Source organism: Stegostoma tigrinum, chromosome 3 (assembly GCF_030684315.1).
Source record: "Stegostoma tigrinum isolate sSteTig4 chromosome 3, sSteTig4.hap1, whole genome shotgun sequence".
Classification (NCBI taxonomy): Eukaryota; Metazoa; Chordata; class Chondrichthyes; order Orectolobiformes; family Stegostomatidae; genus Stegostoma; species Stegostoma tigrinum.
Window position 1 is genome coordinate 50,643,105 of NC_081356.1, and position 24,966 is coordinate 50,668,070.

Here is a 24,966-nt window from a genome sequence, read left to right on the forward strand (position 1 = left end):
ATGGAAACAGGCCCTTCGGCCCAACTTGCGCATGCCACTCAGTATTCACAATTTCACTGGACCCATTTGCCTGGATTTGGCCCATATACTTCCATACCTATCCCATCCGTGTACCTTTTAAAGGTTTCATAAAAGACAAAATTGCACATGTTTCCCCCACTACCTTTGGCAGCCCGTTTCAGACACTCATGATGCTTGTGTGAAAGAATTGCCCCTCTGGACTCTTTTGTATCTCTTCCCTCTCACCTTAAACCAATGCCTTCTAATTTCAGATGCCTCTACCATGGGGAAAAAGCTGTTGGCTATGTGCCTCATCTATGCCTCTCATGATTTTATAGACCTCAGTAAGGTCACTCCTCAATCTCCTACGCTCCAGGGGAAAAAGGTTCCAAGCCATTCCAACCTCTCCTCCTCAGTCAAACCTTTCAGTCCAGGCGGCATCCTAGGAAACCTTTTCTGCACTCTTTCTATAGCAGGTCGATCAGAATAGCATATAATACTCCAAATGTGACCTCGCAGACATCTCCTAATTCCTATACTCAATGCTCTGAGTGATGAAAACAGCATGCCAAAAGCCCTTTTCACCACTCTGTTCACTTGTGATTCCATTTTCAAGGAGCAATGAATATATACCCGTATATCTCTTTAGAGCATAGAACATCTTAGCTGTATCACACTCTATAACACTACGACTGTCGGCATTATCTGCTCTTCAATTGCCTGATGACAGTTTCGAGGCCAATTATATACTCGTAAAAGCATGATTTCCCCCTTTTATTCCGGAACTCTACCCAAAAAGCCTCATTTGACAACCTATTCGAGATATGGACCCTCCTTAAGGCTATAAATGATTCCTCAAATAATAATGAAACACCATCCCTTTTACACCCTCTTCTGTCCAGCCTGAGTTGCCACTCCTGTTCCTCTCACATCCACATGTTGATGGCAACAACGTTGCAATACCAACTGTCAATCCATGCCCTTAATTCATCTGTCTTACCTATTATATTCCTATCATGAACGAGGAGGCCTTGAGGCTCAATATATTTGAACTCTTTTTGTCTGGGTGTCTTTTCTAAGGTATGCCATGCCATTATTGAACTAATGCAGCATGTCTGCTAAACTAGTTTGAACATCCACCAACAGCACTGAACAATTCTCCCACAAGGAGTCCAATTCTGGTTCAGTTGTGGACCATACTACCCTTAAAAATGGTCCCAGTGATCTAAAACCCTTCCCCCATGCCAACAAGATAAAGACTATCCCATAGAGGACAGCAGTGAAAAGCAACCGAGAAGAATGCTTGGAGAAGATGGCTTGTTCACCAAGACTGAGAAAGGGATTGCAGAGAACCCAGTTTAAAAGAGTGGAGCCCATAAGGAACATGCAGGATAAGCTGCTCACTGAAGCAAAGGAAATGGCAGAAGTACTAAATGAGTATTTTGCTTCTACCTTTATCAAATTAGAAAATGGTGACAATGGTCAAGTTGAAAATGTGGGTGTTGAACAATGAAATGATAGATGAAGAATCATTGCCAAGAAGGCTGGCAGCACTCCAGGCAGAAAGGTTGCCAGGCCTGGATGGGAAACATCCTCGATTGGTCAGAAAGGTACGGAAGCAAATTGCAGAGCCGTTGACAGACATTTTCTAGGCCCCTCTGATCGTACGATTAAGAGAAGGGAAAAGGATAACCCACGAAACTACAGACCTGTCAGCCTGATGTCAAGAGTTGGAAAACTGATGGAGGCTATAACAGGATAAGGTAAACACGTAGAGAAAAATAAGTTAATGCTGGACAGTCAACGTGGCTTTGTCAAGGACACATCATCTTTGACAAATTTGATTGAGTTATTTGAGAAGGTGACACAGGCTGTGGATCGAGTATATTTGGACTTTCAAAAAGCATTTGATATGGTGTCACATGGCAGGTTGTTTAGCAAATTAGAAATGTTTGGGATTGATTAGCCCTTGACAGCATGGACTACTGTTGGCTAAAAGATAAGAAAGAGAGGGTATGTGCAGATGTGTATTTCTCAGATTGGAGATAACTTAAAAGTAGTGTTTCCCAGATTGACGTTGGGACCCTTTACTTTTTCTGATTTGTATAAACTATTTAGAGATGGAGGGCAAAACCACCAAATTTATAGCTGATACTTAGCTAGCAAGAATAGTGAATTCTAAAGATGATGCTGGATGTCTTCAGATGGACATGAATAGCTGGCCAAATTCGAAGGTTTTGGAGTAGAACTGTGGCTCGGGTTGTGGGTGTTGAGGTTGGTTGTCTCACTGAGCTGGTTGGTTGTTCCGCAGACGTTTCGTTACTGTGCTTGGTAACATCCTTAGTGCAGCCTCTGATGAAGTGTCGGTGTGTTTTCCCGCTTGGTTTTCAAACTGTGGGGTCTGTTGCAATGGATTGCCTCTCTTCCGGGTTTCCTCCCTCGTGCAATGTATGTGGGGTTGATCTCAATGTGTTTATTAATAGCATGCTTCATGGAGTGCCACGCTTCCAGGAATTCTTGTGCTTGTCTCTGCCTAGCCTGTCCCAGGATCTTGGTGTTGTCCCAGTTGAAGCCGTGGTTCTCCTCATCCATGTGGATTGAGATGAGTGAGTATTGGTTGTGTCTTTTTGTAGCCAGTTGGTGTTCATGTACTCTTGTTGTTAGCTTCCTTCCTGTAGAAAGATTCTACACACCCCAACATATTCATCACACAACCCTATATCAGGAACACGTCAGAACTCACCATAAGACTTCTAGGACTGCTGGGCATCAGAGTGGCAACAGGCCCACATCAACCCTACAACAAGTGCTCACCCGAACTAAAGACCCACTCCCCGTCATGGACAGGACCAGTGTCATCTACGAGATCCCCTGCAGAGACTGTCAGAAACACAAGATTGAATAAACAGTACGTGTATAGCCCAACTAGGAAAGGGGCAACACTGGACCTAATACTGGGGAATGAGCTTGGCCATGTGGTCGATATCTCAGTAGGGGAGCAGATCGGGAACAGTGATCACAATTCAGTAGCTTTAAGGTACTGATGGATAAAGTTAGTGTGGTTGTCAGGTGAAGTTGCAAAATTTGGGGAGGCTAATTACAACAATATTAGGTAGGAACTGAAGAATGAAGACTGGAGGCAGATGTTTGAAGGAAATTCATTATCTGATACATGGGAGGTTTTCAAGTGTAAGTTGCTGGGAACTCAGGACCGATATGTTCCTTTGAGGAAGAAGGATAAGTATGGCAAGTTAAGGGGAACTTGGATATTGCGAGATGTTGTGAGCCTAATCAAAAAGAAAAAGGAAGCATTTATCAAGGTTGGGAGGCTGGGAACACATGGAGCAAGAGTGGAAGATAAGGAAAGTCGAAAGAAACTTAAGCAAGGTGTCAGGAGGGCTAAAATGGGTCATGAAAAGTCATTGGCCAACAGGATTAAGGAAAATCCCAAAGCTTTTTACACATATATAAAGAGCAAGAGGGTTGGCCCACTTTAGGACAGGGAAGAGAATTTATATGTGGAGCCAGAGGAAATGGGTGAGGTATTAAATGAGTATTATGCATCAGTATTCACCATTGAGAAGGACTTGGTGGATGATGAGTCTGAAGAAGGGTATGTAGACAGTTTAGGTCATGTTGAGATCAAAAGGGATGTAGTACTGGGGGTCCTGAAAAACATCAAGGTAGATAAGTCCCCAGGGGCTGATGGGATATAACCCAGAATACTGAGAGAGGCAAGGGAGGGAACTGCTGGGGCTAGTGTTGTTCCTTTGTTTAAGAAGAGCGGCGAGGATAATCCAGCTAATTATAGGCCGGTGAGCCTTACGTCAGTGGTAGGGAAATTCCTGGAGAGGATTCTTCAAGACAGGATTTACTCTCACCTGGAAATCAGTGGACGTATTAATGAGAGGCAGCATGGCTCTGTGAATGGGAAGTCGCGTCTCACTAACTTGGTTGAGTGACAAAGATGATCGATGAGTGTACGGTAGTGGATGTTGTCTGCAAGGACTTCGGTAAGGCTTTTGACCAAGTCCCGCATGGCAGGCTGATACAGAAGATAAAGTTGATCAGAGGTAAGCTTGCAAGATGGATAAAAAACTGGCTCGATCATAGAAGATAGAGGGTAACAGTGGAATCAGATGGAAAATATACAGTCAATGGCAAACCCTTAAGAGTACTGATAGACAGAGGCATCTGGGTGTACACATGTCACTGACAGTGGCAACACAGGTAGAAAAGGTAGTCAGTAGGGCATATGGCTTGCCTTCATCGGCTGGGGCATTCCATTTAAAATTGGCAGGTAATGTTACAGCTTTATAAAAGCTTAGTTAGGCTGCATTTATAATTGTTCAATTCTGGTTGCCACACTACTAGAAGGATGTAGTGGCTTTGGAGAGGATACAGAAAAGATTTACCAGGATGATGCCTGGTATGGAGGGCATTAGCTATGAAGAGAAGTTAGAGAAACTTGGGCTGTTCTCACTGTAAACACGGAGGTTGAAGGGCAACCTGATATAGGTCTACAAGATTATGAAGGGCATGGACAGTCAGAAGCTTTTTCCCAGGATGGAAGAGTCAGTTACCAGGGGCCAAGGGTTTAAGGTGCGAGGATCAAGGTTTAAAGGTGCTGCACAAGGCAAGGGTTTTTTTTGCACAGAGGGTGGTGGGTGCCTGGAACTCAATGCCAGGGGAGGTAGTGGAAGTGGATACTATAGTAACTTTTAAAGGGCATCTTGACAAATATATACATAGAATCAGAACAGAGTGATACAGTCCCCGGAACGCTAGAGGGTTTTAGGAAGGCCTGAAGGGCCAAAGGGCCTGTTTCTGTACTGTAATTTTCTTTTGTTCTTTGATTTCACAATCTGACCACTAATATCTCACTCCTACTGCCTATTCCTGACAGACTACAACTACAAAAAGAAATTTTTTCTCTCTCCAGACACTACCCACCAAATCTGCAAACCTGGCTCTTGATCTGCCAAGCCTATGTTTTTTTTTTGAGTTGTGACATCATCTTCGTGCTCCATCCCTAGATTCAGCTGCACACTGCCACTGTTCACCCCTCTTCGCTCAGTTGCTGCTGCTATCACTGCTCAGACTGGCCTTGGTTCAGGCTCTGCTCCTCAGACACTTATCCTGCTGCTGCTGCCATTGTTTATCCCCTGGTTCATTCTATTTCTGTCCATTGTTGCTGCTGCTGCTTGGACTGACCTCAGGCCAGGCCCTTTTTGTACACGCCTGTCTAAAAATATTCAAACTCCACTGCTCTTCATTTCTATCCAATTACTTCTACTACAAAGTGCACGTGAGTTGTTTTTTTTTCATTATTCATCAATTGAACATGGAATTGCTGGCTGGCCAGCATTTGTATTTCCCGTCCTTTACTGCCCTTGAAGATGTCTTTTTGAACCGCTCCAGTCCACATACTGCAGGATGACCCTCAGTACTGTAGGGAATGGAATTCTAGGAGTTTGGCCCAGTGACAGTAAAGGTATGGTGATATATTTCTAAGTCAGCATGGTGAATGGCTTGGAGGGGAATTTGCAGGTGGTACTGTTTTCATGTGTCTGCTGCCCTTGTACTTCTAGATGGAAATGGTCATGGTTTTGGAAAGCGCTAAGGATCTTTGGTGAATTTCCGCAGTGCTAAGTATGGTGCCAATCAAGTGGACTGCTGTGTCCTCGATGTTGTCAAGCTTCTTGACTGTTGTTGGAGCTGCACTCACGCAAATCAGTGACGATTACTCTCTCACATTAATGACTTGTAATTTTTCAACAATGGACAGGTTTTGGGGAGTCAGGGGGTGAGCTACCTGTGCCAATTTTTCTCGCCTCTGACCTGTTCTTGTAACCACAATTATGTAGTCCCATTTTGGTCAATGGCAAGTAAAGGATGTTGATAGTGGGGATTTGGTCACAGTAACACTGGTAATGTCAAAGGAGGCTGATTAGATTGTGACTTGCTGAGATAGTCATTCCCTAGTACAAATGTTATTTACCACTTGTCAGTCCAAGCCTTGGATATCGTGCAGATTTTATTACATCTGAATGTGAAGTGCTTCAGTACCTGAGGTGTCATGAATGGTGCTGGATATTGTGTAACCATCAGCAAACATCCCCCATCTTATGATGGAAGTAAGGTTGTTGATGAAGCAGCTGAGGATGGTTGGACCTAGGACGCTACCCAGAGATATCCTAGAGCTTAGATGACTGTCCTCCAATGACCACAATCATCTTTCAATGTCCCAGGTACGACTCCAACCAATGGTGAGTTTGGCGTCGATACCCACTGATTTCAATTTTGCTCAGGCTCCTTCATGTCACACTTAGTCAAAATGTGATCTTCAGATGAACGGTTGTGACTCTCAGTTCTCCTTTGGAAGTTAACTTTGTGTCATGTTTGATCCAAGGCTGTAATTAGATCAGGAACTGTGTTGCCTTGGCAGAACTCAAACAGGGCATTACTGAGCAGGTTACTGATGAGCAGGAGCTGCTTAGCAGCAGCATTCATCGTATCATCCATCTCTTTATTGATCAGGGTGACTTTGAGTAATTGTGATGTTGCTTACAGTTGAATAACTTGTCAACATTTGACCCAACAAGAATGGCTATTTAGGTAATTTATACTCCAGCATATTTCCTTGATGTTCTCCGAGAGAAAATTCCAAGAGCTCCGATAGAAATTTCTCAATGAGAAGGTAATGTTCTCCAAGATGGCACTGGAATGTGGCAACTCTTTGCTAGAAGATCATCTCCTCACATCTTTTATAATCTTTCTATTCTTTTAAATCTCAATTTTAGGTCTGTCAGAATTACTAACAGTGTTCTCTTAAATCTAATTAGAGGTCTGGCAACTTTTAGACCTCTGGGAACAACCAACCATCTTGTCCTGACTGGATCTGACACAACAAAACCCCAGACCTCCTGGAGTGGCTGACTGCGTGTACCAACAGGGCCTGACTGCTGCTGACGCTGGAAATGTGACCATGACAACGTACAGACCAGCCACTTACTGGCTTTTCAAAGGCCTGAACTGGGCACTGACCATATGGCCCTCCCCAACATAAGTGATCGTTTTCTAAACCCGAGACCCTAGCCTTGTAGGGCCTCCCACCCATCCATCTCCTCTAACCTTATACACCAGAGACAAATTAGGTAAGCTTTTTTCCCCTATACTTTCTGATAAGGGGACTAGTAGGGATGGCAGTGCAGGTAGAGGAATGTTCCTCCTGCATGATGTTTGAGGTGAGGGATGCCATTAGTGTCCCATCCAAGTACATCTGCAGGAAGTGCACCCAACTCTTGCTTCTCCAAGACCGCATGCGGGAGCTGGATGAACTTCGGATCATTCGGGAGGCAGAGTCAGTGATAGACAAGAGTTACAGGGAAGTAGTTACTCCTAAGCATGAAGAAAGCTGGGTAACTGTTAGAAGGGGGTAAAAGCAGTCAGTGCAGGGATCCCCTGTGGTCATTCCCCTGAAAAACAAGTATACCGTTTTGGATACTGTCGCTGGCGGGGGGGGGGGGGGCACGGTGGTGATGACTTACTGGGGTGCAGGTCTCTGGCACAGAGTCTGTCCCTCTTGCACAGAAGGGAAGGGGGGATAGTAAGAGAGTGTTAGTCATTGGGGACTCAGTAGTGAGAGGGAGAGATAGAAGGTTTGTGGGGAGCGAACGAGACTCACGGTTGGTGTGTTGCCTCCCAGGTCCCAGGGTCTATGATGTCTTGGGATTGTGTCTTTGGAGCCCTGAAGGGAGAGGGTGACCAGCCCCAAGTCGTGGTCCACATAGGTACCAATGACGTAGGTAGAAAGAAGGTTAGGGATGTCAGGCAGGATTTCAGGGAGCTAGGGTGGAAGCTGAGAGCTAGAACAAACGGAGTGGTTATCTCTGGTTTGTTACTCATGCCACGTGATAGCGAGGCGAAGAACAGGGAGAGATTTCACCTGAACACGTGGCTGCAGTGATGGTGCAGGAGGGAGGGCTTCAGGTACATGGACAGTTGGGGCTCATTCTGGGGAAAGCGGGACCTCTACATACAGGATGGTCTGCACTTGAACCAGAGGGGTACTAATATCCTGGGTGGGAAATTTGCAAGTACTATTCGGGTAGATTTAAACTAGCTCAGCAGAGGGATGGGAAACTGAGGTGTAGTTCCAGTATACAGGAGGACGAGAGTAGGGAGGACATGGGCAGGATGTCACAGGAGTGTGCTGACAGACAGCAAGCTGATTTGAAGCGTGTCTACTTCAGCGCCAGGAGTATCCGGAATAAGGTAGATGAGCTTGCAGCATGGATAGGTACCTGGGACTTCAATGTTGTGGCCATTTCGGATACATGGATAGAGCAGGGTCAGGAATGGATGCCAGGGTTTGGATCTTTCATTAAAATCAGGGAAGGTGGTAAAAGAGGGGGAGGTGTGACTTACTTCAGTTGTTGGTAAAGTGTTGGAAAAGGTTATAAGAGATCGGATTTATAATCATCTAGAATTTAATAATTTGATTAGGGATAGTCAGCACGGTTTTGTGAAAGGTAGGTCGTGCCTCACAAACCTTATTGAGTTCTTTGAGAAGGTGAGCAAACACGTAGATGAGAGTAAACCGGTTGATGTGGAGTATATGGATTTCAGCAAGGCGTTTGATAAGGTTCCCCACAGTAGGCTATTGTACAAAATGCGGAGGAATGGGATTGTGGGAGATATAGCAGTTTGGATCAGAAATTGGCTTGCTGAAAGAAGACAGAGGATGGTAGTTGATGGGAAATGTTCATCCTGGAGACGAGTTACTAGTGGTGTACCGCAAGGATAGGTGTTGGGTTCACTGTTGTTCATCATTTTTATAAATGACCTGGATGAGGGCATAGAAGGATGGGTGAGTAACTTTGCAGACGACACTAAGGTCAGTGGAGTTGTGGATAGTGACGAAGGATGTTGTAGGTTACAGAGAGACATAGATAAGCTGCAGAGCTGGGCTGAGAGGTGGCAAATGGAGTTTAATGCGGACAAGTGTGAGGTGATGCACTTTGGTAGAAGTAACTGGAATGCAATGTACTGGGCTAATGGTAGGATTCTTGGTAGTGTGCATGAGCAGACAGATCTCGGTGTACATGTACACAGATCCTTGAAAGTTGCCACCCAGGTTGACAGCTGTTAAGAAGGCATACAGTGTTTTAGCTTTTATTAATAGAGGGCTCGAGTTCCGGAATCATGAGGTTATGCTGCAGCTGTACAAAACTCTGGTGCGGCCGCACTTGGAGTATTGCATACAGTTCTGGTCACCGCATTATAAGAAGGATGTGGAAGCTTTGGAAAGGGTGCAGAGGAGATTTACTAGGATGTTGCCTGGTATGGAGGGAAGGTCTTATGAGGAAAGACTGAGGGACTTGAGGCTGTTTTCGTTGGAGAGAAGAAGCTTGAGAAGTGACAATTGAGACATATAAAATAATCAGAGGGTTAGATAGGGTGGATAGGGAGAGCCTTTTTCCTAGGATAGTGACGGCGAGCACGAGGGGGCATAGCTTTAAATTGAGGGGTGAAAGATTTAGGACAGATGTCAGAGGTAGTTTCTTTACTCAGTAGTAAGGGAATGGAACGCTTTGCCTGCAACAGTCGTAGATTCGCCAACTTTAAGTACATTTAAGTTGTCATTGGACAAGCGTATGGACGTACATGGAATAGTGTAGGTTAGATGGGCTTCAGATTGGTATGACAGGTCAGCAAACATCGAGGGCAGAAGGGCCTGTGCTGTGCTGCAGTGTTCTATGTTTTGTTAGTCAAGGACAGTTAAACGGTGGTTGAAAGAACTTTTGACGCGGACTTGTCTACTGAGGTGGTATGGGCTGAAGTCAGAAACGGGAGAGGAGAGGTCACACTATTGGGAGTTTTTTATAGGCCTCCACAAAGTTCCAAGGATGTGGAGGAGAGAATTGGCAAAACGATTCTGGGCAGGAGTGAAAGGAACAGGGTGGTCATTATGGGAGACTTTAACTTCCCTAACATTGACTGGAATTGCTATAAACTCCAGTACGTCGGATGGATCAGCTTTGTCCAATGTGTGCAGGACAGTTTTCTCACAGAGTATGTCGAAGGGCTGACAAGTGGGGAGGCCACACTGGATCTGGTACTTGGTAACGAACCAGGCCAGGTGTTTGATTTAGTGGTAGGTGAGCACATTGGAGAGAATGACCATAATTTGGTTACGTTTAGTTTAGCGACGGAAAGGGATAGAAACATGCCACAGGCCAAGAGTTATTGATGGGGGACAGGCAATTATAATGTGATTAGGCAAGACTTAAGAAGCATAGAATGGGATAGCAAAATGCAGGGGATGGGGACAATTGAAATGTGGAGCTGGTTTAAGGAACAGATATTGCAGGTCCTTGACAGATATGTCCCTGTCAGTAGGGTGGAAGTGATAAGGTAAGGGAACCGTGGTTTACTAAAGAAATTGTATCTCTTGTTATGCGAAGAGGGAGGCTTATGTGATGATGAGACGAGATGGTTCAGATGAGGCGATGGAGAATTACAGATTAGCTAGGAAGGATTTGAAGAGAGCGTTAAGAGCAAGGAGGGGACATGAGCAGACATTAACAGGTGGAATAAAGGAGAACCCTAAACCTTTCTATAGGTATGTGAGGAATAAGAGGATGGCTAGGGTAGAAATAAGGCCAGTCAAAGACAGAAGTGGGAAGTTGTGTATGGACCCTGTGGAGATCAGAGAGGTGCTAAACAAATATTTCTCATCTGTTGTCACTTAGGAAAAGGAGAATATTGTAGAGGAGAAGACTGAGTTACGGGCTATGAGACTTGAAAGGATTAAGGTTAGTAAGGAGGAGGTGTTATCAATTCTAGAAGGTGTGAAGGTAGATAAATCCCCTGGGCCGGATGGAATTTTTCCGAGGATTCTCTGAGAAGCTCGGGTGGAAGTGGCAGAGCCTTTGGCTTTGATCTTTGAGTCCTCATTGTCTACTGGTTTAGTACTGGAGGATTGCAAATGTTGTGCCCTTGTTCAGAAAAAGGGTAGTAGACATGACTCAGGTAATTATAGACCTGTGAGCCTTACGTCTGTTGTAGGAAATGTTTTGGGAAGGATTATAAGAGATGGGTTTTATAATCATCTAGCAGGCAACAATTTGATTGGACATGGTCAACATGGATTCATCAAGGGCAGGTCGTGTCTCACAAACCTCATTGAGTTTTTTGAGAAGGTGACCAAGCATGTGGATGAAGGTAGGGCAGTTGACGTGGTGTACATGGATGTCAGTAAAGCTTTTGATAAGGTAGGCTATTGGAGAAAATACGGAGGCATGGGATTGAGGGAGATTTAGCAGTTTGGATTAGAAACTGGCTTTCTTTAAGAAGGCAACGAGTGGTGGTTGATAGAAAATATTCATCCTGGAGTCCGGTTACTAGTGGTGTGCCTCAAGGATCTGTTTTGGGGCCACTGCTGTTTGTCAGTTTTATAAATGACTTGGACGCAGGCACAGGTGAATGGGTTAGTAAGTTTGCAGATGACACTAAAGTCGGTGGAGTGGTGGACAGTGTCGAAGAATGTTGCAGGTTCCAGGGAGACTTGGATAAACTGCAGAATTGGGCCGAAAGGTGGCAAATGGAGTTCAATGCGGATAAATGTGAGGTGATTCACTTTCGGAAGAATAATCGGAAGGCAGAATACTGAGTCAATTGAAAGATTCTTGGTAGTGTGGATGTGCAGAGGGATCTTGGTGTCCATGTACATAGATCCCTGAAAGTTGCCACCCAGGTTGATAGTGCTGTTAAAAAGGCTTACGGTGTGTTAGATTTTTTATTGGTAGAGGGGTTGCGTTCCAGAGCCGTGATGTCATACTGCAACTGTACAAAACGCTAGTGCAGCCTCATTTGGAATATTGTGTGCAGTTCTGATCGCCCCATTACAGGAAGGATGTGGAAGCATTGGAAAAGATGCGGAGGAGATTTACCAGGATGTTGCTTGGTCAGGAGCAAAGGCCTTATGAAGAAAGGCTGAGGGACTTGGGTCTGTTCTCGTTGGAGAGAAGAAGGCTAAGAGGGGATTTAATAGAGACATTCAAGATGATCAGAGGATTGGATAGGGTGGACAGTGAGAGTCTTTTTCCGAGGATGATGACGTCAGCTTGAACGAGGGGGCATACCTACAAATTGAGGGGTGATAGATTTAAGACAGATGTCAGAGGCAGGTTCTTTACTCAGAGAGTGGTAAGGGCAGTGAACTCGGCCACATTAGGGGCATTTAAACAGTCCCTGCATAAGCAGATGCATGATGATGGGATAGTGTAGGGGGCTTAGATTAGTTCACAAGCCGGCGCAACATCAAGGTCCGAAGGGCCTGTTCTGCGCTGTATTGTTCTCTGTTCTATGTCCTATCATGGAGTTCAGAAATTGAGGCCTAACCAGATCAAGAACAAGACCTTCCAGTGTGCCGAGACTGTGACCAATGTCCAAGACCCCACCCATGCATGGAGTGGCAGATTATCTACACCAATTTCCAGGTCCAACCAGAGGTAGTCACTTACTTTCAGAAAGCATATCAATACCTCTAGTCCCTCTGAAGGCTATGGAAATTTGACATGTCTGCATGACTCTTAGCGGTTTTTATACATTCACCATAGAAAGCTTTCTATCCAGATGCATCACAGCTTGGTGTGGCAACTGGTCTGTCCAAACCCGCAGGAAATTGCAGAGTTGTGAATGTAGCCCAGTCCATTACCCAAACCAGCCTTTCATTCACTGAGATAATAGTAATCGGAGTCGTTGGAGAATCTGAGATAACGAAGTGTAGAGCTGGATGAACACAGCAGGCCAAGCAGCATCTTAGGAGTAGAAAAATTGATGTTTCAGGCCAAGACCCTTCATCAGAAATGGGGGAGGGGTAGAGGCGTCTGAAATAAATAGGGAGACATGGGGAGGCGGATCGAAGCTGGATAGAGGAGACGTTAGGTGGAGAGGAGACAGACAAGTTAAAGAGGCGGGTATGGAGCCAGTAGAGGTGAACGTAGGTGGGGAGGCAGGGAGGAGATAGGTCAATCTGGGGAGGACGGACAGGTCACGGGGGCGGAATGAGGTTAGTAGGTAGGAAAAGGGGGGTGCAGGTTGAGGTGGGAGGAGGGGATAGATGAGAGGAAGAACAGGTTAGGGAGGCGGGGATGAGCTGGGCTGGTTTTGGGATGCAGTAAGGGGATGGGAGATTTTGAAGCTTGTGAAATCCACATTGATACCATGGGACTGCAGGGTTCCCAAGCGGAAGATGAGTTGCTGTTCCTGCAACCTTCGGGTGGCATTGTTGTTGCACTGCAGGAGGCGCAGGATAGACATATCATCCAAGGAATGGGAGGGGGAGTTGAAATGGTTCGTCATTGGGAGTTGCAGTTGTTTATTGCAAACAGTGTAGGTGTTTTGCAAAGCAGTCCCCAAGCCTCGGCTTGGTTTCCCCGATGTAGAGGAGGCTACAACGGGTACAGCAGATGCAGTATACCACATTGTCAGGTGTGCAGGTGAACATCTGCTTGACGTGAAAGGTCTTCTTGCGGCCTGGGATGGGGGTGAGGGAGGAGGTGTGGGGGCAGGTGTAGCACTTCCTGCGGTTGCAGGGGAAAGTACAGAGTGTGTTGGGGTTGGAGGGGAGTATAGAGTGGACAAGGGAGTCATGGAGAGAGTGGTTCCTCTGGAAAGCAGACAAGGGTGGGGAGGGAAAAATGTCTTCGATGGTGGGGTTGGATTGCAGATGGCGGAAGTGTCGGAGGATGATGCATTGGATCCGGAGGTTGGTGGGGTGGTAAGTGAGGACGAGGGGGATTCTCTTTTGGTGGTGATTGCGGGGACGGGGTGTGAGGGATGAGTTATGGGAAATGCGGGAGACACAGTTGAGGGCGTTTTCGACCACTACGGGGGAAGTTGCGGTCCTTGAAAAACAAGGACATCTGAGATGTATGGGAGTGGAATGCCTCATCCTGGGAGCAGATGCGTCAGATGTGAAGGAATTAGGAATAGGGAATGGCATTTTTGCAGGAAGGTGGGGGGAGGAGGTGTATTCTCAGTAGCTGTGGGAGACAGTAGGCTTGAAATGAATATCGGTTTCTTGGTGGTTGCCTGAGATGGAGACAGAGCGGTCCAGGAAGATGAGGGATGTGTAAGAGATAGTCCAGGTGAACTTGAGGTTGGGGTGGAAGGTGTTGGTGAAGTGGATGAACTGTTCGAGCTTCTCATGGGAGCATGAGGCGGCGCCAATACAGTCATCAATGTAACGTAGGAAGCGGTGGGGTTTAGGGCCAGTCTAGGTACGAAAGAGGGATTATTCCACATAACCTACAAAGAGGCAGGCATAGCTTGGACCCATGCAGGTACCCAGGGCCGCCCCCTCTGTCTGTCGGAAGTGGGAGGAATCAAAAGAGAAGTTGTTGAGGATGAGGACAAGTTTGGCGATGTGGATGAGGGTGTCGGTGGAGGGGGACTGGAATGGGCCTGTGGGGCAGGAAGAAGCAGAGGGCCTTTAGGCCATCTGCATGGGGAATGCAGGTGTAAAGGGACTGAATGAGCATAGTTAAAATGAAGTGTTGGGGACTGGGGAATTGGAAGTTCTGGAGGAGGTGGCGGGAGTGTGTGTTGTCACAGACATTGGTAGAGAGTTCCTGGACCAAGGGGGAGAAAATGGAGTCCAGGTAGGTGGAGATGATCTCGGTGGGGCAGGAGCAGGCTAAGACAATGGGTCAACCAGGGCAGGCAGGTTTGTGGATTTTGGGAAGGAGATAGAAGGGAGCAGTGGGGGTTTGAGGGACAATGAGATTGGAGGCTGCGGGTGGGAGGTCACCTCAGGTGGTGAGGTCATGGATGGTTTGGGAGATGATGGTTTGGTGCTCGGGGGTGGGGTCATGATCCAGGGGGTAGTAGGAGGTGGTGTCGGAGAGTTGGCGCCTGGCCTCAGGGATGTAGAGGTCAGTGCACCGTACTGCAACTGCGCCTCCCTTGTCCACAGGTTTTATGGTGAGGTTGGGATTGGAGCGGAGGGCTGCACGTTCGGTGGGGCAGAGGCTGGAGTGGGTGAGGGAGTGGAGAGGTTGAGACTATTGATGTTGCGACAGCAGTTCGAGATGAAGAGGTCGAGGGAGGGTAGGAGGCCTTGGGGTGGTATCAGGAGGGCGGCTTGTGTTGGAGGTGGGTGAAGGGGTCAGTAGAGGGAGGGTTAGGCTCACAGTTAAAGAAGTAAGCGTGGAGGTGGAGGCGGTGGAAAAACTGCTCAGTGTCCAAAGGTGACTGGTATTCGTTGATGTGTGGGTGGAGGAGGACAACGGTGAGCCCTTTACCGAGGACTGACCACATTCATCCTCAGTAAAGGGGAGGTCTAGGGGGATGGTGAAGATTCAGCAGGGCTCAGTGTTGCTGTCTCTTCTGCAGCTGCTGGCTGTGGGTGGAGTTGCGTCAGCATCAGTGGTGGGCGGAGTTGCGTCCACGTCCATGATGGACGAAGCGGTGTTAGTGGTGGGCGGAGCAGCGTACGCAGCGGTGACTTTAGCAGCAATGGTGTTCGCAGTCCCAGTGGTGTGCGCATGGGCCCAAGCAATGCCTGCCTCTTTGTAGGTTCTGTGGAACAATCCCTCTTCCGTACCTACACTTGCCCTAAACCTCACCTCTTCCTCCGTTACATCGATGACTGTATCGGCACTGCCACGTGCTCCCATGGAGAGCTCGAACAGTTCATCCACTTCACCAACACCTTCCACCCCAACCTCAAGTTCGCATGGACTATCTCGCACACCTCCCTCACCTTCCTGGATCTCTGTCTCCATCTCAGGCAACCACCTAGAAACTGATATTCATTTCAAGCCCACCGACTCCCACAGCTACCCTGAATATACCTCCTTCCCCCCACCTTCCTGGAAAAATGCCACCCCCTATTCCCAATTCCTTCGCCTTCGCCACATCTGCTCCCATACATCTCAGATGTCCTTGTTTTTCAAGGACCACAACTTTCCCCCAAGCAGAGAATGCCCTCAACTGTGTCTCCCGCATTTCCCGCAACTCATCCCTCACACCCTGTCCCTGCAATTACCACCAAAAGGGAATCCCCCTAGTCCTCACGTACCACCCCACCAACCTCCGGATCCAACGCATCATCCTCCAACACTTACGCCATCTGCAATCTGACCCCACCACCAAAGACATTTTCCCTCCCCACCATTGTCTGCTTTCCGGAGGGACCACACTCTCCATGACTCCCTTGTCCGCTCCACGCTCCCCTCCAACCTCACCACACCCAGCACTTTTCCCTGCAACCGCAGGAAGTGCTACACCTGCCCCCTCGCCTCCATTCCCATGTCCCAAGAAGACTTTCCACATCAAGCGGATGTTCACCTGCACATCTGCCAATGTGGTATACTGCATCCAATGTACCCGTTGTAGCCTCCTCTACATCGGGGAAAGTGGAGGCTTGGGGACCGTGTTGCAAAACAGCTACGCTCGGTTTGCAATAAACAACTGCACCTCCCAGTCGCGAACCATTTCAACTCCTGCTCCCATTCCTTCGATGATATGTCCATCCTGGGCCTCCTGCAGTGCCACAACAATGCCACCTGAAGTTTGCCAGAACAGCAACTCATCTTCTGCTTGGGCACCCTGCAGCCCAATGTTATCAATGTGGATTTCACAAGCTTCAAAATCTCCCCTCCCCATACTGCATCCCAAAACCAGCCCAGCTCATCCCTACCTCCCTAACCTGTTCTTCCTCTCACCTACACCCTCCTCGCAGCTCATGCTGCACCCGCATTTCCTACCTACTAACCTCATCCCGCCCCCTTGACCTGTCCGTCGTCCACAGACTGACGTACCCACTCCCTACCTCCCCACCTACACTCACCTGTATTGGCTCCATTCCCGCCTCTTTAACTTCTCTGTCTCCTCTTTCCATCTTTGATCTGCCTCCCCCTCTTTCCCTGTTTATTTCAGAACCCTCTCCTCCTCCCCCAATTCTGATGAAGTGTTTAGGCCCGAAACATCAGCTTTTCTGCTCCTAAGATGCCGCTTGGCCTGCTGTGTTCATCCAGCTCTACACTTTCATCCACTGACTCCATTTGTACTTCCTGCTGCCTCAGGAAAGTATCCATCATAATCAAAGATTCCATGCTATCCTGGTTATACTCTCTTACATGTCCTTCCATTGGGCAGATGATCCAAAAGTTTGAGAACACGTATCAACAGATTTACGGAGAGCTTTCTCCTTGCCATTATCAGGCTTCTGAACAACTTCTCATATTAAAGTTGATTCTTATTTGCACCTTCTCTGCAGCTGTAACACTATATTTTGCATTGTGTTTTATTACCCTGATGTATGGATGATTTGTCTAGATAGCATGCAAAACAACATTTTTCATGGTATCTCAATACATGTGACAGTTATAAATAAAAACAATTAATTTGCCAAAAGCAAGGAGAAAGGAGAAAATCGGGAACAAAAGAATGAATTTGAAATCTTTACGTACTGTGGTATCAATTTTATTTCCTTCTAGTTGGGGCGGCACGGTGGCTCAGCGGTTAGCACTGCAGTCTCACAGCGCCAGGGACCTAGGTTCAAATCCACCCTTGGGCGACTGCTTGTGTGGAGTTTGCACATTCTCCCCGTATCTGCGTGGGTTTCCTCCGGGTGCTCCGGTTTCCTCCCATAGTCTAAAAATGTGCAGGTTAGGTGGATTGGCCATGCTAAATTGCCTGTAGTATTCAGGGGTGTGAGGGTTATAGGGGTATGGGTCTGGGTGGGATATATCAAGGGGCAGCGTGGACTTGTTGGGCCAAAGGGCCTGTTTCCACACTGTAGGGAATCTAATCTAATCTAATCTAACCTAGTTAGTTATTTAACTTTTTCATTCCACATCACTCAATTGCGGTTGGTTGGCTCGCCAAGCTGTTTTGTTCCGCAGATGTTTTGTTACCGTGCTGGGTAACATCCTCGGTGCAGCCTCTGATGAAGCATTGGTGTGTTTTCCCACCTGGTTTTTAAACTCTGGGGTCCGTTGCAATGGATTGCCTCTCTTCCGGGTTTCCTCTGTGGTGGAATGTATATGGGGTCGAGTTCAATGGTTTATTAATAATTATTATTAATAATGTGGATTGAGATAAGTGGGTATTGGTTGTGTCTTTTTGTTGCCAGTTGGTATTCATGTACTCTTGTTAGTTTCCTTCCTTTATGTCCGATTGTAGTGTTTCTCGCATCTCTGCAGGGGATCTTATCGATGACATTGGTCCTGTCTACGGTGTGGAGTGGATCTTTAGTTCGGGTGGTCAAGCATAGGTTCAGTAGTTTAAGCATGTTCTTTGGAGATGGTTTCACTGGGATTGTGTTCTTGTTCAAGCAGTGTTGTCATTGTTTCCCTTGCTAGTGGTATGTCTATTGACAGAATTGAATTTTTGGGCTGAGTGGATGAAGTGGGGTGATTTGTTGACTAAGTGCTTGAGTCGTCTTTGTAGTTCTCCGGCTAATTTGTGCGATGGAGTGCCTCGTAGGGAGATTATGGGTCTGAGGGGAACTTCTGGCTTGTGCACTTTAGGGAGGCCGTAGAATCGGGGTGCATTGTTTCCTTCGGGTTTCATTCTTAGGAAGGCTGCTTTGTTGATTAGTGATAATGGGAACTGCTGATGCTGGAGAGTCCAAGATAACAAAGTGTGGAGCTGGATGAACACAGCATCTCGGGAGCACAGGAGCTGACGTTTCGGGCCTAGACCCTTCATCGGAGAGGGGGATGGGGAGATGGAATTGGAATAAATAGGGAGAGAGGGGGAGTTGATCTGTCCTGTTTGTTTAAGTCTTTGTAGCGCGTATAGGATTTTGTTGCCTAGTTGTGGTGTCGGGTCAGTTTGTACTGACCGGTATGTGTTCTCGTCAGTGAGCAGTGCTTGTGCTTTGGAGATGTAGTCCTTTTTATTCACTATCACTGTCATGCACCCTTTGTCTGCAGGTAGTATAGTGATGTTCTTGTACTTCTTTATCAGTTCAGGGCTTGTCTTTCATGTGTTTTGATGGTGTTGAGTTCCCTCCTTCTGTTTAGTGTCAGGATTACTGTCTGTCTTATAATTTGTTGTGTTTCTTTGTTGATATTGTTGGTCCTGAGTGTGGCTTCCAGTGTAGCTAGCCATTCCGTTTTGTTAGCGTCCCTGTAGTTGTAGTTCAGTCCTTGGCTGAGAACGGCTTTTTCCACATCTGTCAGTTTCCTGTCGAAGAGGTTCGTTATCCATGTGTCAGTTCTGTTGTTGTCGCTTTTGTGGTTAAGTGTGGTTAGCTTGTCTTGCATGGTCTGTCTTTTCTTGGCTCTTATGGTCTGTTGGATGATGTTAATGGCTCATTCCATGTTGGTTGTCCAGTCTTGATTGGTAGCTTCCGGGAATAACAATTTTTGGCACGTAATTTCTCTGTTGTACTTGTGGAGCTGGTTGTGTGCTTTGTTTATAATTACCCTTAATATCTTGCCGTTTTGTTCTGCTGTTTTCCAGGCCTGTGGGTTGTTGTTTGATGGTTTGCACTTCCCACTGCGTGGTAATACCTGGTTCCTGAGGCATCCACGTAGGAAGTAGAGTTGTTCACGCGTTGCGCTCTTTTGTTTGGCGTAGTTTCCCATTTTCCTTGACAGTTTGAGCGAGTTGTGCCCATAGGTCTCTAAGGTTTTGGAGGAGATTGCTATGGACCCCAGAGTTTTAAAAACCAGGCAGGAAAACACCCCGACGCTTCATCAGAGGCTGCACTGAGGATGTTACCCAGCACGGTAATGAAATGTCTGTGGAACAAAACAGCTCGGCGAGCCAACCAACCTCAACATGCATAAGCCAAGCTACAGATTTACTCCAAAACTCAATTGCTGGCTGAAAACTGAAGGTATAATTTCTGTTCTGTCTTACACAAGATAAAATTTTAAAAATTAGACATATTACAAGAGGAGAACTCTTGAATCCCTGTCTGGTTCAATCCACATTAGATCATAGAATCCCTACAGGGAAACAGGCCCTTTGGCCCAACAAGTCCACAGTGACCCTTATAGCATCCCCCCCGACCCATCCCCCTGTAACTCACCTAATCTACACTTCCCTGAACACAACTGGCAATTTAGCTTGGCCAATCCACCTAGCTTGCACATCTTTGGACTGTGGAAAGAAACTGGCGCACCCAGTGGAAATGCATGCAGACATGGGGAGAATGTGCAAACGCCACACAGACAGTTACCCTAGAGCAGAATTGAACCAGAGTTCTTGGCACTATGAGGCAGCACTGCTAATCACTGAGCCAAAGTGCCACCCCATTGTTTAAACCTAAACTTAACATGCACTCATTTATCTTATAATATTAATTTTGAAATCAAATTCAGATAATTGTGGCATTGATGGAAATAATCTGAACTCGTTTATCTGTATTTCTCCAAATACTATTATTCACTCTGCAGGCACAGGCTGTACAAATTTAGTGCATTGATTAATTCTTTAAGTAACAAGATTACAGGGATATTAGGCAGGTTAGAATACAGAAATACGAAAAAAACTGACTTACACTTGTTTCTCCAGTGGGGTGTTAGGATTCACTGTCTCTCCTACAATCCCACAAAACTCCTGAATTTTGTTTCGACCTGAAGGTCTCAGGTGCCTGCGTCTATCACAAAAGAAGGACGATTGTCTTCTCTGAAATCCACTGATCTGGGCTACAAGGAGACAATAACAACCATATTTTAACAAGGTTACATCTTTAACTTAAATCATTCCCATCAAATAAAACCAGTCAGAATCTGGAAAATGTTAATAGGCCTAATCTGGTATTATCTTTTTAGATAAAGTGCTAGTTGTCCATGCATGTTGTAGTCTGGAGCAATGGACAATAACATCAGTGGCTCCAACATTCAATTCGTCGCACAGCTGACCAGGAATCTCTCTAATTCTTACCTCGTGCCATTTGAAGGATTTGTCAGTTAGTACTCAGTCTGTTTGATCAACAAATGACAAACTGGTCATCAAGTCCTGAAGTGGGACTTCAACATGGAGCTTTTTGGCTCAGAGGCAGGGACTCTACCCACTGTATCACAAGAGCCCTCTCTTATTTCAGAAATTTTGAAATACTTATGTAACAAGAATGTTTAACAATTACAGAAGTGGCAATGCTAACTTAAACATCATTAAAAGAATTTGAAAGAAATGCAAAAGCAAATGCCAAAACAATAAATAGTAATAAATATGAAGTAAGACTGTTTAATAAATTCAAAATGTATGGCTTTAATTGTGGAAACTTACAATGCATCATAAATAATGATCTTGGGGCAAACTGGGTAGTCCCTGAAAACATGCACTGGAATCATGATATGATATTAACCCATGCTACTTTTTTCCACTGAAGCAGGCAGCTTCTAAACTTGATGCTGTGCCTGCTTGTTTTAATGATGACAGCATGCAATGCAGTGCAAAGGCTGCACACGTCACCAGGGAACAGCCGTTCATGCAAGCTGGGCATGGCTTAAAGTTAGTTTGCACTGCTTGGAAGGCTCGGGTGGTCTGGCCCACAGCAGAAAATACCTCAGTAAGACATTTATAAGCAGACCATTGTACAATGTTCAAAGATTATACACATCCGAGGCCTTAAAGGTGGAAAGGGTGAAGACTCTAAACAAATGTGAAGGCAGAATGGAGGCAAACAGTCACCGTAGCAAATACAAGGTATAGTCACAAAGATCTGGATACAAGTTTACAAAATGTTCAATGATCACATATGAGCAGTCAAGGTCAGTGCATTCATATCCAAATGCCATAACTTTGAACTTATTCATCTGTTACGTCAAACATAGATTTGTTTCACTCACTGCTTGTACTCACATAATATAGAACATTACAGCACAGTACAGGCCCTTCGGCCCTCGATGTTGTGCTGACCTGTCATATGTCAGCACATATGAAAATAATAAATCAAATCAAGATATTTTTGTTAACTCATTTGATGAAGAGCAATGCCAGCATTTATTTTAATCCTTACTGCCCTTGAGAAGGTGGTGGTAAGCTGCCTTCTTGAACTGCTACAATCCATATAGTGAAGGTACACAGTACTGCTAAGGAGGCAACTGCATGATTTTCAAAGGCAATACATTTCCAGGTCAGGTGATAACCTGCAGGGGAGCTGGCAAGTAATGTTCTTCACTTATTCTTTAAAGTAGGAGAGGAAGTGCCAGGGCTGTTGAGTGTTTCCAGAACTTTGTTTTTGTTGTGATTTTTAATGATTTGTAAATCTGTGCTCCTGGAGCTCTTCGCTCCACCTCCCATTCAGCTTCCTAATTCCAATGAGTCTGTGGGCTCCTGATTCCTCCTTCCAAATCCTCCATCTCATTTTATCTTCTGATTGATAGAATTCTGTCGTACAAAAGGAGGCCATTCGACCCATTGTGTCTGTACTTGTTGCCAAAAGAGATACCCAGCTAGTCCCATTCACCAGCCCTAAGAAAACCCTGTAAATTAATCACTTCCAAATATACATCCAGGTCTCTTTTAAAACCTTCCATGGAATCTGCCTTCACCACTTTCCAAATCCTAACAACTCTCTCCAACTCATTCCTATCTCCCTTGCAATCTTGAAATTGTGGACATACCTTCTCATTGAAACTGAATGTTCTCCTTTACCCTGTCAAAATTGTTCATAATTTTGAACACCTCAATAAGGTCACCACTTAATCTTCTCTGCTCCAAGAGGAATTACCCCAATTTCTGTCATTCTTGCGTTTAAAATCCCTTATTCCTGGGATCATTCCAGTAAACCTAGTAAATCTCCAGGGCTTTATTTGTTGAGGTGCAACATCACTTCTTTGTTTTTATACTCCATGCCTCTATTTATAAACCCAAGGATTTTATAAGCATTCTTGACAACCATTTCAAGTTGCCTGGCCACCTTTGGAGAATTTTGTCTGTGAATCTTGTGGTCATTCTGCTCCTGTAGTCCCCTCACATATGTACTATTGAGCCTATATTGCATCTCTGTGTTTCTTTTACCAAAATGCATTATCTCACATTTCTCTACATTAAATATCACTGGCCAGACGTCTACCAATGTCCATCTGAAGTTGCTCAGTGTCATCGTCACAATTTACTATTCTGTCCATATTAGTATCATCTGCAAATTTAGAGATATTGCCTTCAACTTCCACCTCCAAATCATTTATATAAATCAGAAAATGCAAGGGGTCCCACTATCGATCCCTGGTGAATGCTACTTACAAATCATCTCCAATTTGAGAAATGCCTACCTATACCTACCCTGTGTTTCCTATCTTTTAACCAACTTCTAATCTGTGCTGCCAATCCCAACATTTTTAATTTGCTAACCAACCTGCCATGTAGCACTGCATTAAATGCTTTCTAAAAGTCCAAATGCATAACATCCATTGCACTACCCTCACCCACTGCCTATGTCACCATGTCAAAGGACTCAACCAAATTTGCCAAACATGATCTACTTTTGACAAAGCCATTTTGACTGTCTGGTTTTAACTTATTTTTATCCAAGTGTATCCTTATTCTGTATTACGGCCTCCATCAGTTTTCCCATTATTGATGTCAGGCTGACAGGTTTGTTTTTTCTTGGGTTACCCCTCTCTTAAACAACAATGTCACATTTGCAAACCTCTGGCCCCTGCAAGGAGTAATCGTGGGTTCAGATAGGCCTGAAAAATTTCTGTCAGGGTGTCCACAACTTTCTTCCTCTCTTCTCTCAGCAATCAAGGAAGCATCCTTTTGGCCTTGAGGACTTCTCTACTCGGAGTGCTGCCAGCCTTTTTAGCAGCTCTTCTTTATCAATATACCGTGCAGTTGCTCAAAACCATGCTTTCATTTCAGCCATTGTCACCATGTTTTAGTTTGATGAAGCAGAAATAAAGTATTCATTTATACACTCGTTTTTGCTTCAGTGATTCATGCTTGTTCCTTCTGGGTCCAATTCTATCCTTCACTAATATTTTAATGTATGATTGAAGAACATTTTACTATTGGTTTTACTGCAGCCTGTCATTGTTTCCTCATACTTCCTGTTTGCCTTCTTTATTTCAGCCTCAGTGTTCCTCCAGCATTTGGGATACTCTTCCTGATTGCTGTTATCCTTCTGGTTGCCTAGATGCCATCACATGCCTCCTTTTTCTCTTTTTTTGTCAATATCCTTACCTATCCAGAGTGCTCTAGCTTTACTCATTTATTTCTCATGGGTATAAACTTCACACATCTTTCTTTGAAATTCTCCCAATTTTCATCCATTTTCCTCCACTGAAACATGTTTCCAATCAAGCTGCTCCAGTTCAATTTTTAGATCCCTAAAACCTGACCTTTTTCTGTCTTAGATCTTAATCATTGATTGATTTTTATCCTTTTCTAACTAAACATTGAACCTTATGATCATGATTTCTCTCTGTCTGTCTGTCTATGTATCTAGTGGGCACATGCTCTCTCTCTGTCTATGAATCTCGGTGTGCATGCACTCTGTATGTATGTATGTACTATGTACGTACGCAACTCATGCATATGCATCATCTCTCTAAGTAACTTGCACATACGCACCTTCTCTCCCTAGCTGTCTATGTATTTCTTGCACGCATGCACACTCTATGTACCTTGTGCACACATGCACGCTATGTATGTATTATGTACATATGTACGGACATACAACGCACGTGCATTCTCTTTCTACTCACCTCTTGCACATGCCACCATATCTCTCTATCCCTTTCTATGTATTTCTCACGTGCGCACCTTCTCTCCTTAGCTATCTACTTACCTCGCGTGTGTGCATGCACTCTCTCTGTGTCTATGCACCGAGTGCGCACACTCTCTCTCTATTTATCTCGCACCTTCACTTGCTCTCTCTGTTTGTGTACCTTGCGTGCACATGCACTCTCTGTCTAGGTACCCAGTGTGTGCATGCTCTCTCTATGTACCTAGTGTGTGGGCATCCTCTCTCTCTCTCTCTAT

General features: G+C 45.5%; 1 protein-coding gene across 2 annotated transcripts in view; it reads right to left on the bottom strand.

Annotated features, from left to right (window-relative positions):
* Positions 1–24,966, bottom strand: part of LOC125450714 (SH2 domain-containing adapter protein F-like) — a 253,662-nt gene that overhangs the window by 35,606 nt on the left and 193,090 nt on the right. For both annotated transcript variants that reach the window (XM_059644593.1, XM_048526784.2), the window contains one exon: positions 20,534–20,681. In XM_059644593.1, coding sequence (XP_059500576.1) covers positions 20,534–20,681 — 148 coding nt within the window. The remainder of the gene's footprint in view (positions 1–20,533; positions 20,682–24,966) is intronic.